This window comes from Salarias fasciatus, chromosome 19 (genome assembly GCF_902148845.1).
Source record: "Salarias fasciatus chromosome 19, fSalaFa1.1, whole genome shotgun sequence".
NCBI classification, from domain to species: domain Eukaryota; kingdom Metazoa; phylum Chordata; class Actinopteri; order Blenniiformes; family Blenniidae; genus Salarias; species Salarias fasciatus.
This window is the reverse complement of record NC_043763.1, coordinates 10,230,746-10,245,165: the sequence shown is the minus strand read 5'-3', so window position 1 is coordinate 10,245,165 and position 14,420 is coordinate 10,230,746. Positions and strand designations below refer to the sequence as shown.

General features: G+C 41.7%; 2 protein-coding genes across 5 annotated transcripts; one reads left to right on the top strand and one right to left on the bottom strand.

The window, feature by feature from the left end:
* The first annotated feature begins 407 nt into the window (after nt 1–407).
* Nucleotides 408–5,132, top strand: LOC115407074 (kelch domain-containing protein 1). Of its 2 annotated transcripts, XM_030117431.1 has the most exons (14): nt 408–545; nt 683–799; nt 1,526–1,596; nt 1,704–1,821; nt 2,017–2,129; nt 2,796–2,883; nt 3,007–3,090; nt 3,184–3,264; nt 3,342–3,400; nt 3,612–3,721; nt 3,799–3,871; nt 3,989–4,073; nt 4,532–4,584; nt 4,735–5,132. In XM_030117431.1, the coding sequence occupies exons 2-14, from the start codon at nt 692–694 to the stop codon at nt 4,877–4,879; spliced, it is 1,188 nt and encodes a 395-aa protein (XP_029973291.1). In that variant the 5' UTR covers nt 408–545; nt 683–691; the 3' UTR covers nt 4,880–5,132. The 2 variants fall into 2 exon arrangements, with proteins under 2 accessions (XP_029973291.1, XP_029973292.1); XM_030117432.1 differs by lacking the exons at nt 408–545; nt 683–799 and having other exon boundaries at nt 1,552–1,622.
* Nucleotides 4,910–11,018, bottom strand: LOC115407075 (uncharacterized). Of its 3 annotated transcripts, XR_003933589.1 has the most exons (6): nt 10,244–11,018; nt 10,036–10,103; nt 8,107–8,182; nt 7,570–7,719; nt 6,991–7,083; nt 6,464–6,895 (listed from the first exon to the last, which is right to left on the bottom strand). XR_003933589.1 is itself a non-coding variant. In XM_030117434.1 (3 exons), the coding sequence occupies exons 1-3, from the start codon at nt 10,730–10,732 to the stop codon at nt 6,044–6,046; spliced, it is 648 nt and encodes a 215-aa protein (XP_029973294.1). In that variant the 5' UTR covers nt 10,733–11,018; the 3' UTR covers nt 4,910–6,043. The 3 variants fall into 3 exon arrangements, 2 of the variants coding, with proteins under 2 accessions (XP_029973294.1, XP_029973293.1); XM_030117434.1 differs by lacking the exons at nt 6,464–6,895; nt 6,991–7,083; nt 7,570–7,719; nt 8,107–8,182 and adding an exon at nt 4,910–6,134; XM_030117433.1 differs by lacking the exons at nt 6,464–6,895; nt 6,991–7,083; nt 7,570–7,719; nt 8,107–8,182 and adding an exon at nt 4,910–6,146 and having other exon boundaries at nt 10,244–11,017.
* Between the last annotated feature and the right edge of the window lie 3,402 nt (nt 11,019–14,420).

Here is a 14,420-nt window from a genome sequence, read left to right as displayed (position 1 = left end):
CTGGGGGAAAACATTTCTTTAAATGACTCAGAACATTTATTTATCTCTCCTTGAGAGTAAAAACAACATTTAAAAAAATGATTTGATAAATATGAGAATAAGTATCCATTTAAGTTATGGTCAGTTCAGTTATAAATGATGAATTATTTTTGGGTCATGGAATTATTTTTGGGTCATGGTTCAGCCAACTTGAAAAGCAGAAAATGCTTAAAAAATGAAATTATTAAATCTAATAGAAATTTAGAAAGTCGCTTTCTGCTAATTAAATCATTGTCTAAGCTTCTGTACGCTAGTCCCTATGGTTTAGCTTATATCGACAGGATTTATCAAAATGTAATGTTTAATTCTTTGCGTCATGTGGCGCGTGAATGACGTTTATGTTGAAAACCAGCTAGAACCGGAAGTACTGTTTTATTTAGTATTTGGTTTAAACAGCTGATCGCAACGAGGCGACTCGGACTGTGCTTGCCATCCAGCTATCAAAAGCGTCTGCTGGTCTCAATATGAGAGAAAAACACACGACCACTGAAAGAGCTTTGTAGTTTGTGAGTATCTTTCATAAAGTATCGTCGCGGGGAGTGTTCGTACTGCTCGTGCTGTGTGTGTTGTTGTTAGCTGTGTGTCCCCTAACGTGACAGCCTCATGATCATGTGTGAAACTGATCCTGTGTTTGTATTCACAGCACGCTGTCATGGATGAGGAGTTTGAGAGGCACTGCTCGGAGCTGGTCGCCCGGGAGAGGAGCGGACACACGGCGGTGGTGGAGAGCAGCCTGCTGTACGTGTGGGGAGGATACATGGTGAGACGTTCACAACATACAGGAGGACCTGTTCTGACAAGAACAGAGAAAAGAGGAATGTTCAGCACTATCTGCATCTTAAAGTTCACGTTCTTCTTTATTTCCATTTATTACAGCTTTATATTCAACCAATTCTTCTGCAATATTATATTGTTTTTGCAGTATTTAAAGATGGATGCTCAACCCAATGAATCAGAACTGTCACTGTGTATCATGAGTACATAGTGAACACCTGTCAGTGACCTGTTATAATCAACAGTACCACAGTAACATATTAATTATAATTATTAATTAAAAAAAAGAATGAGGTTTTTGTTAACAATTTTGAGAAACACTGTATGGGCATACAGTGATTGTGTTTATACATGTTTTTTAAGCCATTGTTACACCTTGACTATTGAAGTTGCCAAAGAGATAACATATAACACAATAACTTAAAGGAGAGTAAAACTATTCCTTGGTATTGAGGGTGCAGTGTTTATGTTTAACAATTTGTAACTGTTCATTTTATTTAATAGCTATTTACTAAATCATCAGTTGTCAATATCATTTCATACATTCAACAGTCGTGGAGAATAAAGTTCAGTATTTTTGTAATGCACAACTTGGATCCATTGGGGGGAAAATACAGAAGTGAGCAATTATTTTGTGACATTAGAATAATAAACTTCATAGTTGCTGCATTATTTATTCTACTGTGATAAACGTGTTTGTTTTCTTTAACAGTCGATTGCTGAAGACGAGGTGTTTCTACCCAGCGATGAGATCTGGGTTTATGACTTGGAGGGAGGTACATGGTGAGAAGGCCAAACAAATTCAAGCTGTCAGTAGTCAGTAAAATTCACATTTACATTTATTTGCTCTTAAGTGTTTATATTTATTTCTTTGTCTTTTTATTTTGAAGGAGAGTGTTTCACATGGAAGGAGAAGTCCCTCCCTCCATGTCGGGGACCTGCGGCAGCTCCCTGGACGGACACTTGTACATATTTGGAGGTTGTGATGACAATGGACAAACCAATCAAGTGAGATGAATGCCACTGCTGCGATACAATTGATTACATTGATTCAGGGCGGAGATTACATAAAAGGCTTTGGGAATATGAACATTATGGAAGAGAACGATGAAAGTTCCTCACCGTTAGATATGAATAGAAGTAACTCACTGTTTACACAACCTGACTTCATGGTTAAGACTGGATTAATATGCCTTTAAACAGATTTACTGTGTGGACCTGACCGACGGTAAATATACGTGGAGGAAGATCATGCATGAGTTTGGTTCTGCACCATCACCTCGAGACAAATTATCCTGCTGGGTTCATGGTGGGAGGTAAGGAAGGAGGAATTTTACTCAATCTGCTCTATTTTATATATTTGACTCAATGAACTGCTGCTTCATGTGTGCAGATTGCTGGACATTTCGGACCAGTTTTTACACGTTTAGAAAAGTTTGCCATCTTTGAAAAGCTTTAGCTTTGGTTTTGTTGCATTTTCTGCTGTTGTTGAACAGATTTTACTGCTTCTTGGAAGAAAAAAAAGCATTTTGAAGAAGAGGTCATTTCCAAGCTGTTTGTCTCAGACGGGCCTAGCAGATCAAACGCACTGCTCGGATAATAATAGGTTCAAAACCTCATCTGTCTGTTTCTTTTGTCCTGGATCCATACTCAGTTGTGTTCAAGTTGCTTTTTTAAAATCTCAAACAATGTTGGACATGCAAAAATACAGTTTGTGTTTTTACACCACATACATATATATATATGTTGAAATGGGGAAAAAAGACCTGAGTGACTGCTATTTGTGCTTTTATGACAGTTATATCATTGTCCTCTTTGGTGATGCATCAGTTTCAGTGTGTGGGACACATGTTCGAGTCTCAGCTGTGACAAAAAAGAGATCCTGTGTAAAAAATACCCACGTCTGACTAACAGAAATGGCTGAATAGAAACGTACAGGCTGTGGCAGTATTTGTGTTAATGTTTTGTTTGATTTTCTCCAGACTCATCTACTTTGGTGGATATGGCCACAAACTGTTGACTGATGTTGACAGCAGAAACAGAAGCTTCATCATAGACGAAACATCATGGGTATTGGTTTTATTTGAATTTGACTGTAAATCTGTTTTGACTCCCTGTCGTGAAAAAAATAATAATTAAGTATTTGAAACCAGATTGACGTCTGCCCGTGTTTGGCCGTTCTGTTGTTGGCAGGTTGAAGATGTTTTCTGGGGCTGGAACAATGAAGTTCATGTATTTGATCCTGCACAATCCACATGGAGTGAACCAAAAATCCAGGTCGGCCCACTCGTGTGGGATTCCTGTGAATGAATAACATATGAAATGCAACATTTAGCCCGATGTCAATCCAGTGGATGTCTGTGCTTCCAGGGCCGCGCTCCCGCTCCGAGAGCAGCCCACGCCAGCGCCACCCTGGGCTGTAGAGGCTACGTCTGTGGAGGTAGAGTCATGGTGAGAGCCCGACTTAAATTAAAATTAAAACGGCTATCAGATACAAACAGTAATATTATTATTATGTTTTAATACAGGAAACCAGGACAAGTGACATCCATTGCCTAAACCTTGAATCGTGGGCATGGTCAGAAATGTATGTATGTTTGTTTTATTGCTGTGTTGAAGGAAATATACAGAATCCGTTGCATGTTATGCATGACGTGTGTGCTGAAAATCAGAGTTATTAACATGCCATCAAGAGTACTTACTGCGTTATGAGCTTTATTGCATTAAATGGTCACAATCATAACATTATTGAGCAGTATTACATTAATGGCTCTTAAAATTCTAAATATGTTCTCCAGAGTCCCAGATTCCTCCATTCCAGTGGGAAGGTCCTGGCATACTCTCACAGCAGTGTCAGATACCGCCCTCTTCCTATTTGGAGGTCTCAGTGTGGACTGCAAACCCATGAGTGAGACAAATGTGGCTTCATGGTCATTTTAATTGTTCTTTTGACCACCTGATGATAATTCTTACTGTTTTCATCAGGTGATGGCTGGTTGCTCGACACTGAAACAAAGAAATGGACAGAATTTGAGCACCCTTTTAAGAATAAACCAAGGTATAAGTATTTTCAGTGGTAGTATTGTAACTAAATGCTCTTGACATTGATCGGCCTTTCGAAGGTTTAAATGTTACCGGATTTTAAACGTTTTTTTTTCTTCTCTGTCTCTCTAAGGTTGTGGCACACTGCGTGTCCGGGGAAAGATTCAGATGTCATCGTGTTTGGCGGAAGCTGCGACTACATCCTGCTGGTCGACACTGTGAGTGCTCACACAAGACAGTGCAGACGTTAAAAAACAAACATGAAAAACAGAAAGGTTTTCAGAATGCTCCGGCAATCATCACATGTCAAAGTACATCACTCAGAAACAAACAAGCTCAAAATGGAATTTAAAAACATGTGAAAGATAACAGATAAGAATACCTGGTAACTGGCTAAAAGGGCTGAAGTTATCTGTAATGATAAGATTAACGTTAAAGTGAAGTCATGTCAGCAAAAAACACTACATGTATACAATTTACATGACGTGTTCTGTAGAAACAGCTGTATACAGTCAATATTTGACGCTGACCTTGAATTTCCACTAAACTGAAGATAAAATTTTCCAATATGAATAACCCATCTTCTCTATCGATTTGTATTGTTGCTAACATAAAAACTATATAATATGTCAAATAACTGAATGGATCGGTAAAAACTTTCCATGTTTCATTTCAGGGCCACTGCAACGATGCACTTGTTTTCCAGATGCAGCCATATCCTCTGTTTAGGTAAAAAAACAAAAAACAAAAAAAAAAAATCATTTTCCTTTAATGAAACACACATTTTCTGTTTTAAAGCTGTCATGCTTCTTGGGTCACAATGCTTGAAATGAGCATTTCTTGACCAAAACAGAAACCAGTGACTTTCCCTCCCGACAGGATTTGTGAGGATTACATCGCGAAGGACGTGAGAAACTCGGAGAAGCTCAGAAACCAGCTCCCTCTTCTGCCTCCCAAGCTGCAGAAGGCAGTTCAGAAGAGGATGTCTTTCTACAGGCCTTCAAAGAAGCCAAACCTGAGTTAAAAAAAACAACAAGAATGCCAACAACAGTGCAATATCAAACACTTACTTTTACCATAAAAGTACTTAATAGGTACTGCACTGCCTCCAGCAAACTTTGGTTTGAACATTATTTTTTTTACATATATATTGTGCAAAAAAATATTTAATGTAGCTGTATTTTATTGTTTTACAAATGCACATTTTATTTTGTACAGTCTTTAATGTGAAACATTCACTAACACAGATGGCTCATGATTAAAAGGCACTTCGAAAGGCTTTTGTCTGTTGAGTTTTTTTTTTTACAACACATGGGTGACTTAACTTGGAAGGTTACTGTTGTTGTAAAAAAAAAGTAAGATAAACAGGTTTGTTTTTTTCTTAGATATTTTATTCAAAAAAGAAAATTCTGAATGATCTTATTGTCAGCGGCAGATCCGTTTGTTGACAGATCGCGGTCGTGGAATTGTACAGAGTTACTGCATCCTGCCACTGGGTGGCAGCAGCCTTCACTGTTTAAATGTGAGCAGAATTCTCTTCTTGTGCCACACATTCCTTCTAAAGGGTGGAAAAGTGCAGGAACTGTGGTCAGGAAGGAAACCTTATGTAAACATACCTCTCCAGGGCCGCCGTGGATGTATAAAGAACAGCACTGTGCGCCCAAAACGGTTAAAGATTCAAACTCTGCAACTAAATGTTCGCCCAAATCATTGAGTTTCCAACATCTGTGTTCACTCATTTACCCGTGAAGATGAAGCAATGTAAGTAATGGGTAACGGGTGAGCGCACGCCCTGTGGGAGCCAGACAGGACAGAGGGGATGACAGTGACACCCTGCTGCTGCACACAACAGACCGAGGAGGCCTCGGTGGGTTAACAGAGAACTTCCTGGCACCTGTTCAAGCCCGTGTGATAACCCTGCAATTACACTGCCACTTGTCGTTAAATAAGACTTGGGTAAATGCAAAGGCCGGGGTAGGGGCTGTTTAAGTTTAATCCAAACAATGTTGCATGTATCCAGGCAGCGCGATGAATACAGATCATAGAATTCCCTGTAGAGAAATCTGTCCAAGTAAGCCCTGGGTTTTTTTTTCTTCTCTCTTTTAAGAAATATTGTCTACAAGCCATCTCACTCCATCCAGGCTGCTGAAAACTCCAGCAGCACGACGACAGCGTTCTCAGCTGGAGGTCAGCTAAACTCCCTCTCAATAGTGTCCATCAGCTCTTCCTCTGATCCGTCGTACAGGATGACTGGCATGGCCAGAGAGGAGCTGTGGCAGCTGCCAAAAGTCCTGGAGAGAGGAGAAACATGTCAGTATGACATTCTGATGAGAAAAAAGGCAGAAAAGCCATGTGTGCTTGAAAGTTGTAGCTTTTAGATGTGCCATTATATCAAACCATGGATGGCACACACTGTATTAAAAAAAAAATTGGTTGAATTGATTATTCATAGGGTGAAGCGTTTCACGAAATGTTTTGAGTTGACACAATTACTATTTAAAAACATTGACTGAACGAAAAACTCTTCGTTGGCTATTAATTCAGCCAATTGCTTAATAATCGTTGACAGAACGAAAGACTGTTGGCTTATTAACTGAGCCAATTGAAACAAATGAGTTGACACCATGTCATATTCCACATCATGTGCTCACTCAACTAGGACTTATTAGTCATTACAACTATAAAGTAATAATTGAGTGAATAACATAATAATGACTGCATGAATTAATATTTAAATGATATATACTCAACATAAAATATAGCCTAATTAAAGACTAATAAAGACAAATTTACTTTAAATGTTTATTTTTCTGTGTACAAAACAAAACATTTAAATTCAAATTCAAAAAATTACACAACATTTGAAAAGAGTGCAAAACAGAGCAACACCAATAGCTGACAGTATAAGCTGTAAAGGAAAGTCTGGGGTTCAAGGCTCGTAAGGATGTAGCAATGGCGCAGCTTCCAGGCCTCCCGGAGGCCCCACAATCTCCAGGATACCCATTGGCACGGGGCTTGAGGCTTCGTAAACACCGTCTGGCTATAGATGGAGCACATTAATAAAAAGGAAATTAAAAACAATATCCAAATGATATTGATGGACAGATGGATGTTCTCCTTGAAATGCTGATTTACCTGGCAGGTCTTGAAAAGCTCGGTTTTCTCCCCCAGGTAATACTGCAGCCCTTTGACAGCCACCACCCTCCGATGTTTAACGATCTCTGTGGTCTGGATACACAGGACAAGTCAAGTCACATGCATATTGTTCATACATGTACATTATACAGCATATTTCATACAAGACGTGTAAACTCAAAGTGCTTAAACATGAAAACAAAGTAAACAGTTCTAAATTAAAACAAAAACCAACAATGTAATGCTGTCACTGTACAATTTTTTACAATGTCGACTCTTTCAGTCATAGTGTGGGAATGGAGTGGGCAGGCAGCTCATTTCACATCTAGAATCTAAAGGCTGATTCATTGTAACTGCATACATACATCTACTGTATGTACAGTGTACTGAAAACAGCTTCTACTGAAAATAGCAGACTGACAAGCTCACGATGTGACATTGTGAGCTTGTCGATCAGCTATTCTCAGCAGAAGCTTTACCCACAATAACAGAAAACACTATTTTCAATCGTGAGGGACTCCGGACACCCAGTAGGGTTTAAGTGATGAAGACACATTTGTCTGTTATTTTCCATCTTACCTGCTCGTCTCGGTACTCCAACAGACTCCTTAGTGTCACTTGAGTGGGGTGGTGAGCTACGGTGCGGTGTGCTCTGGTGTGCTCATCCAAGGAGGGGAAGAACGTTTCCATCAATTCTTTTCCTGTTACTCTTCTGAATTCTGCATGTACCTGCAAAACAATTAGATAATGAAGAGACAACTTGTGAATGTACAACCTGTAGACAGATCATAGCAAAAACCACAGATGTAGCATCACGTCACTTGCTCAGGACAGATCAGAGTGACCATCTTCAATACCAGGCTTAAAGGGCCATTCCACCTTTGAGGCATCAGACCCTTTATTTAATGTTAGGGTATAAGAAACATGGCCCTGGTGTTGTTTTTGTGTTTATTCTGTGTTTCTAGAAATATTAGTCTAACTTCCTCTTGACAAAATCATTACATCTGATTTCTCTTCCCACCTACAGTTAGTTCCACCCCTCTCCAGTGCATATGGTTGTCTCAGTTGTGTGACATTTTATGTGGAAGGAACAAAGTAAAACATACACAAACTTACCTGACCCAACAGGAATAGGGCTGGCCATCTCTGGCTGATTGTGGAGACATGCACATCTTCAGCAACGACCTTTCATCTGAGGGAGAAGATACATAACTATAGATATGCGACAGATATTTACAGGGTAGTGCAAGTCAATGAGAAGAAACTGTGTCAAGCAGAAGAAACTGCCCTGAGTAGAGAGATGCCAAAATAAAAAGTTAAGATGGAAGCCAAAGAACGGCACAGCCAATTTATTTCATGATGTGTTGTGGGCTTGTAGATCTGTTGTTTTCACTAGTTTGGGTCCTGGCAAATGTCATAATTCCCCTTTGGGTCACAGGCAAAAAGGTTTGGGAGCCACTGCTTTAGGAGACTGTGAAATGACCCTTACAAGTTAGGAAAAAGTGTTTTCCTTAAAGGTATAATGGAGGATTTTCTCGATAAAGTCGAAGCCAAACGTCTGTTACTCGCTTATTGAAAAACGCGCATGCGCCAGACCGTCCTACCTGCTCTGCTGCTCCGACGAGCGCGCTTGACGGCGTGACGCAAGCATTTCTTCAGCGTGATTGACATGTCAGAGGACCAATAGTTGACGCTCGCATCACGCCATTCATTGGCTAAAACATTGTCCATTATACCATTATATATTCAAACAACTTTAATGGGACTGGGGTCCATTTAGTTCAATTTGTACTTTGTCAGAGTTAAGGGAACCCAGTGGTTTGAGAATGACAGGATTACAGCTACTTCCAGAGCAAGTATTGATATAAATACAAATGCTAGAAAAGCTGACCTTATTAAAGCCTTCAAAGCTAGCTTTCCCGCCGAGACGTTTGCTTCCCGACTGATGGTTTGCTTGCTAGGCTGTTTACCAGGCAAAACCATATTATAAATCTATGCTAGAGCGAGCTGGCCAACGAGCTGACGGTGTTCGTCCGCCAACAGCTCTCGCACAGAGGCGCTGCTATGCCCACGCCGGGGCGAGTGTCAGCTAGCCGGCTAACGGGCGAACGTGCCGCTCGCGGGACAGGAGCAAGCGTCAGCTAGCAGGCGGACGTGCCGCTCGCGGGACCGGAGCTAGCTTTAGCTAAACCCTGCCCCGCGGGTTTGGCTAACGTGCGGACGTGCTGCTCGTGGGGCCTCGGGCGCTGTTAGACGGCTAATGCTGTTAGCTGGCTAAACATTGACCTTATGAATTTGAGGGGTAATATGTAAGTTAGCTGCCCGGCTACCCAAGCTAACTGGCTAGCTAGCAAGCAAAAAATGTTACAGTCCCCCAAGAACAGATTCCACAGAAAAACAAATTTCTTTTGACTCTGGTTTCAGAGATTGACAATGTTAATAAGCAAACGCACAGTGTTGCTTACCTGTCACTCCTCGTCCCTCCGTGAGGCCGTGTCGACAAACTTTGTGGCTTTGCCGTACTTCCTTTGCTCGAAGTTCATTACCGCAAATGACGCCGCCCACATTTGTTCAGTCAACAAATGCAAAACTTGTCCAATCCATTCACTCAATTACTGTATGTTAGTTGAGTCAATATCAGCCATTGTTGGCGTTCACCCAACAACAATTTATCACCTGACTCAATATTTTTTATGAATAATTGTACAAACATTTATTAACTGGCTTTCCCAATAACAACACTTGAGCCAATGGTCTATTTCAACTTGCCTTAGCAATCTTCTAATTGAGTCAATGTTTTGGTAATTGGGTTTTTTACGGTGCAGAACTGGTAATTAGAGATGAAATAGTGTAGTTTTCTTCCTTGCTTTATTCTCACTCACCTCTACAAACACTTGTGTCAGTGTCTTTCCTGTGATGTCTGCCAATTCTAGTGTGCCTGAGTATAATGGGAGGGTATTCGATCCCTAAAAGGAGAATTCGATCCGACCCTTCTCGTTTTATTACTCCACTGAGCTCTGACATCAATTATTGAATAAGACTTACGATTGTTTTTCTGGTGTGGGAACAGCTCCAAACAAAGCCCCTCTTGTCAAGAAGTCCTGTGAGGAGGACTGACACACAAAGCAAAGGTTACATTAACGAACTGAAGACAAATTCATATGTAATTATATTGAAGAGTAAGGTTTTTTTTTTTTTTTTTTTTGCATCTTGAACAAGTCATCATGGAGCAAATCAATAGAAATGCTCTTACACTGCGCTGCTTGGGACACGGAGATGTGTGTTCTTCGGAGTGCGTCTTGTTCTTTTTGTTTACACCAGCAGTCCCGCTGTGTTGGACACGTGGCTCCGCGGCTCGCTCTTCCTCCCCCCCTCCTCCTCCTCCTCCTCCTCCTCCTCCGAAGTGGCACAGTCCGTACGTCCTGGACCTCATGAAGGATTTCTTCGTCGGAGTTTTCTTCACAGAAACCCTCTCACCTCGCTCCCCGTAGTCCTCCAGCACCGTGTCCAGCTCTCCGTCCACGTCCTCGTCCTCTGCGGACAGGTCGGACTCCTGTCCCTCGCTGTGGCAGTCCGGCTGCGCGCGATTACGCGCGCTGCGTAAAATCGCGTGGATTTTGAGAGGCTTGAATAAAGTCGTGTCCCGTTTGGGCGAAGCGACGCCGGACCCGGTTTTGGCGACGCTCGCCTCGCTGGCACACGCCGGCGCCACTTTCTTCCCTCGGCTTGTCCCGGTGCCCATGTCCGCGCGTCTCCGGAGTCAAACTACCATCTCCAAACCCAGACCCCTCCTCAGGCGCAGCTAGAGTTGAACATTAACCGCCAAAGGCATGGTCCTTGGCACAGTTTAAGGTCAGTTTTCAATTAGGTTTACGACAGTAAAGACAGTTACCTGGTTAAAAACAAGCTTTTCTTAGTGAATCTCTCTGCAGACGCATCCACAAACCACCGCGTGCTCCACGTCCAGTGCACGGACTGCAGCCTGACGCACAGCCCGTAAACTCTCAAGTAAGTCCAAATCAGGATGGGAAACAGTGTATCCGTTACATAACACGGTTTGGCTCAGGACCCCAGGGAGAAAACTCCGCCTTCTTATAGGGGAACACACACACACACACACACACACACACACACACACACACACACACACACACGCACACACACACACACACACACACACACACACACACACACACACACACACACACACACACACGTACGTTTGGGTTGCCATTATTTCTACTGGACAAAACAATTTTCCACTTTTACTGCAGAACGTCTCTCTCTGGATTTATTTAGCCATTCAAGATTCAATTCAAACATATAAAAATAATAAAACACACAATTTCAACATGTCCTTGAAACTGATAACTTGAGAATTTAGATGTACTTGTATCACATTAGCAGCATGTCCATCTCTTTGGCTCTCTGTATCCATATAATAAGTTTTATTGTGAGGCCATAGTTATCCTGTGAGGGAGGCTGTGGTGACTGATTAAGACTGGGCCAGAGAGAGAGGGGGCATTCCTTTCCAACAGCCTGGGCTTCCCAGAGACTCCTCAAGAAGCTTTTGTTAGGTCCACTTGCACATACAAAAGACACAGCAGGAGCGCCGCGAAGCCAGGGCTGTCCGACATGCACCCAGAGCCCACCCCAGTAAAAATGTTGTTTGCCATCTTTCATTAGTTGCCTCTTTTCTCTGTGCGTCTTACTCTTGTGTGTGTGTGTGTGTGTGTGTGTGTCAGACAGCTGTGCAACCTGTTCCTGCTGGAAGACGACCAAGTCAAAGACACCTGTCGTTTGACTAAGCTGTGAGAGTGAAAGAAGGGGGAGAGAGACCAGGCCAGTCCCAGATGTCTGTGGTTGAGATTCTGGCTTTCTTCACGCGTTCACATGTGCTGCATGCCAGAGAGCAAAAGAAATGCACAGAGCTGCTTTTCTGCAGATATCTTAATAAGAGAAAACACTGCCTGAATTGTATTTCCATGATTACTTTTGCTTGTACGAGTCTACAGATGGGCTCACCTCTAGATTGTTAGCAGGACCTTCACGACAAAACTGACAAAAAAAGAAACAAACCTGACACAATCAAATGATTATGAAACAATTCCATGGTTTTTATACAAAAGATTTGCTTGAATGCATTTTTTTTGTCCCCAAAAGAAAACATACACAGTCGATGTTAGATTCCAGGCTTGCTGCTTGTTTTTGTTCAGTCCTACCCCTGTTTTTTTTTTTTTTGTTCCTCTCAGCCTGCAGCAGTGTATCATTATAGAGATCAGGCGGCCACATCTGGAGGAAAATTCAACAGCTTCCAGACGAGGGGGAGGATCCGCTGCAGGATGGAGGCCACAGCCCAGCTTGCTACATAACTGTGGTTTCTCTGACTTCTCCCTCCTTCCAAGCATATTCCTCCATCACTCTTGGAAACTTGTCGAATTGGAGAACAAAAAGCTTTATAAAAGCTATTTCCAGATCTGGAATAGTTTTGCAGCTATGTCACATCCTTCTCAAAATCCGTGTTGTCAGCTGCTTTTTAACAGCATTGGAGGCAGATATGTTAATCTCCCCTCCAACAGCAGGCCAACATGTGTGAGAACTTTTATTTATGACTCAACTGCATGTGTGCAACAACAAGTGAAACTACTGAGTGTGAATATATGGATAAAATCCACTAAATGTGAGTAAAAAACAAGCACAATTTTCACAATTAATCTGTCTTTTCAGTGTTGAAGCATCTATTCAAAATATATAAAAGTTTGTTCTGTGTGTGCAACTTTAGTCTGTGACTTTGAAGCATTATATTTTCATCTTTTGTGCATTACAGATATTTCTACACTGGGAGAAAAACCAAAGTGGCTTTCCTGCATGGAGATAAAACCCGGTCCGCCGAGGCTCGGCCTGCACAGACATAATCATCAGGACAGATGAGGGGAGCCGACACACAGGGGATATTGTAACGGAGACATAAGGTTGTCAGGACAACCGTCAGCGCAGCCAAGAAAAGTTCAATTGCGGTCAAAGAACGAGGGGCATCTCTGTTTGTCTTTGAGCGATCCTTCTTAATCTGCTGGGTCACCATCCATAAATTACACCATTTAATGCACGTCCTGAGGATGAAGCTGCTAAGAAATGTGAGAAAAAGTCTTCTCGGTGTCTACTAAGATACTTGATGTGTTACTCTGAGGGGCGTTTGCAGGACAAGTGGTTTTTCTTTGTCTCGTGAATTTTACCAGGAGATGGAGCCAGAATTCAAGAAAACAATCTTCCATATTGACAGAAAGCTCCTGAACAGGAAAGTAACGACTTGTTATGCGTTTTAACATTTCAGATGAGACAGATGAGTCTTATAAACACATGTCAACTTTGGGTTTTTGTGACTAAGCAGACACAAGGAATCCTTTTAAAATGAAGATTAACTGGAATACAGTGAACTGGTTCTCTTTAAGAGTTTTCCATGGTTACATAAGTATATTTTTTTTGTTAAAGAGCTTGACTTGGCTTAGTCTCAAAAGAAATTCAAACAATAATGACCTGAAAGGAAGCACATTTAACCACAGCACTGCTGAGCAGCCAATCAGCATGGAGAGGGAAATTGGGGGGAAAAAGCTCTTAAAGGTCTTAAAGTTCTGCGTTTGCTTTACTGAATGGCAGCCAGGGAGGAAAAAAAAAAGATCATTATAGCACAAAAGGTCTTCCACATGTCGAGGAAGGAGTTTTGCTGTAATTATGAACATAAACATCTCCTATACCAGAGCAAGAAAAGCTGTTTTTGACTTTGAGTTGTTTTACTGTAAATGATTTCAAAAGTTAGGTTAACGTTAAAGGAACCTGCACACGTTCGAGCTGAATCTCTCTCCTCTGCACCGGCTGGAAGGTCTTTTCCTCCGAGTTAGTGGTCACTGCAGCAGTGACCCATTTTTCTGTCAAAAGGCCATGTAATCAACAGAAAACAATTACTGCCTCTCTCAGGCGCTCAAAGCGCTCAATACCAGCATCTGCTCACTTCCTAATTACCTACCAGGTAAGAGGCTTAATTTAGAGAGAAACTCCCAGCAATCAATCCTCGCATTATACTTGGCTTGTTTGTCAGCATCCTAATGTGTCAAATAGAAAGTGTCAGGCTTGTTTATTCCAGTTTGTTTGATTAACTCCGTCTTGATCTGTTTGTGTTATTTATATCTCGTGTTTTTCAAATTTCAGCCAGACTAATCATCACACTCGTCTTTTCTCTCTCATTGGTTCTCAGACTCATGCAAACACGGTTCGGCCTCCACAGCCCAGGTTGGAATGATTCTCTTGTTTTAGTTGTTGTATTTTTTTTTTTTTTTTGGCCAAACTGTTCCAGATTCCCAGTGTGTCGTGTCGATTGGAGGAAGTGTGTGTGAAGCATTGCCTCAGCCGAGTTCTGGGTCCAGCGCTGATGTGGA

Excerpts from the sequence above, each read along its gene's own strand:
- LOC115407074 (XM_030117431.1), top strand. The coding sequence starts at position 692 with ATGGATGAGGAGTTTGAGAGGCACTGCTCGGAGCTGGTCGCCCGGGAG. Across the intron at positions 800-1,525 it reads ACGTGTGGGGAGGATACATG|TCGATTGCTGAAGACGAGGT; the intron begins GTGAGACGTTCA and ends TTTCTTTAACAG. Across the intron at positions 1,597-1,703 it reads GACTTGGAGGGAGGTACATG|GAGAGTGTTTCACATGGAAG; the intron begins GTGAGAAGGCCA and ends TTTATTTTGAAG.
- LOC115407075 (XM_030117433.1), bottom strand. The coding sequence starts at position 10,732 with ATGGGCACCGGGACAAGCCGAGGGAAGAAAGTGGCGCCGGCGTGTGCC. Across the intron at positions 10,104-10,243 it reads CGTGTCCCAAGCAGCGCAGT|TCCTCCTCACAGGACTTCTT; the intron begins GTAAGAGCATTT and ends TTTGTGTGTCAG. Across the intron at positions 6,147-10,035 it reads CCCACACCAGAAAAACAATC|GACTTTTGGCAGCTGCCACA; the intron begins GTAAGTCTTATT and ends TCCTCTCTCCAG.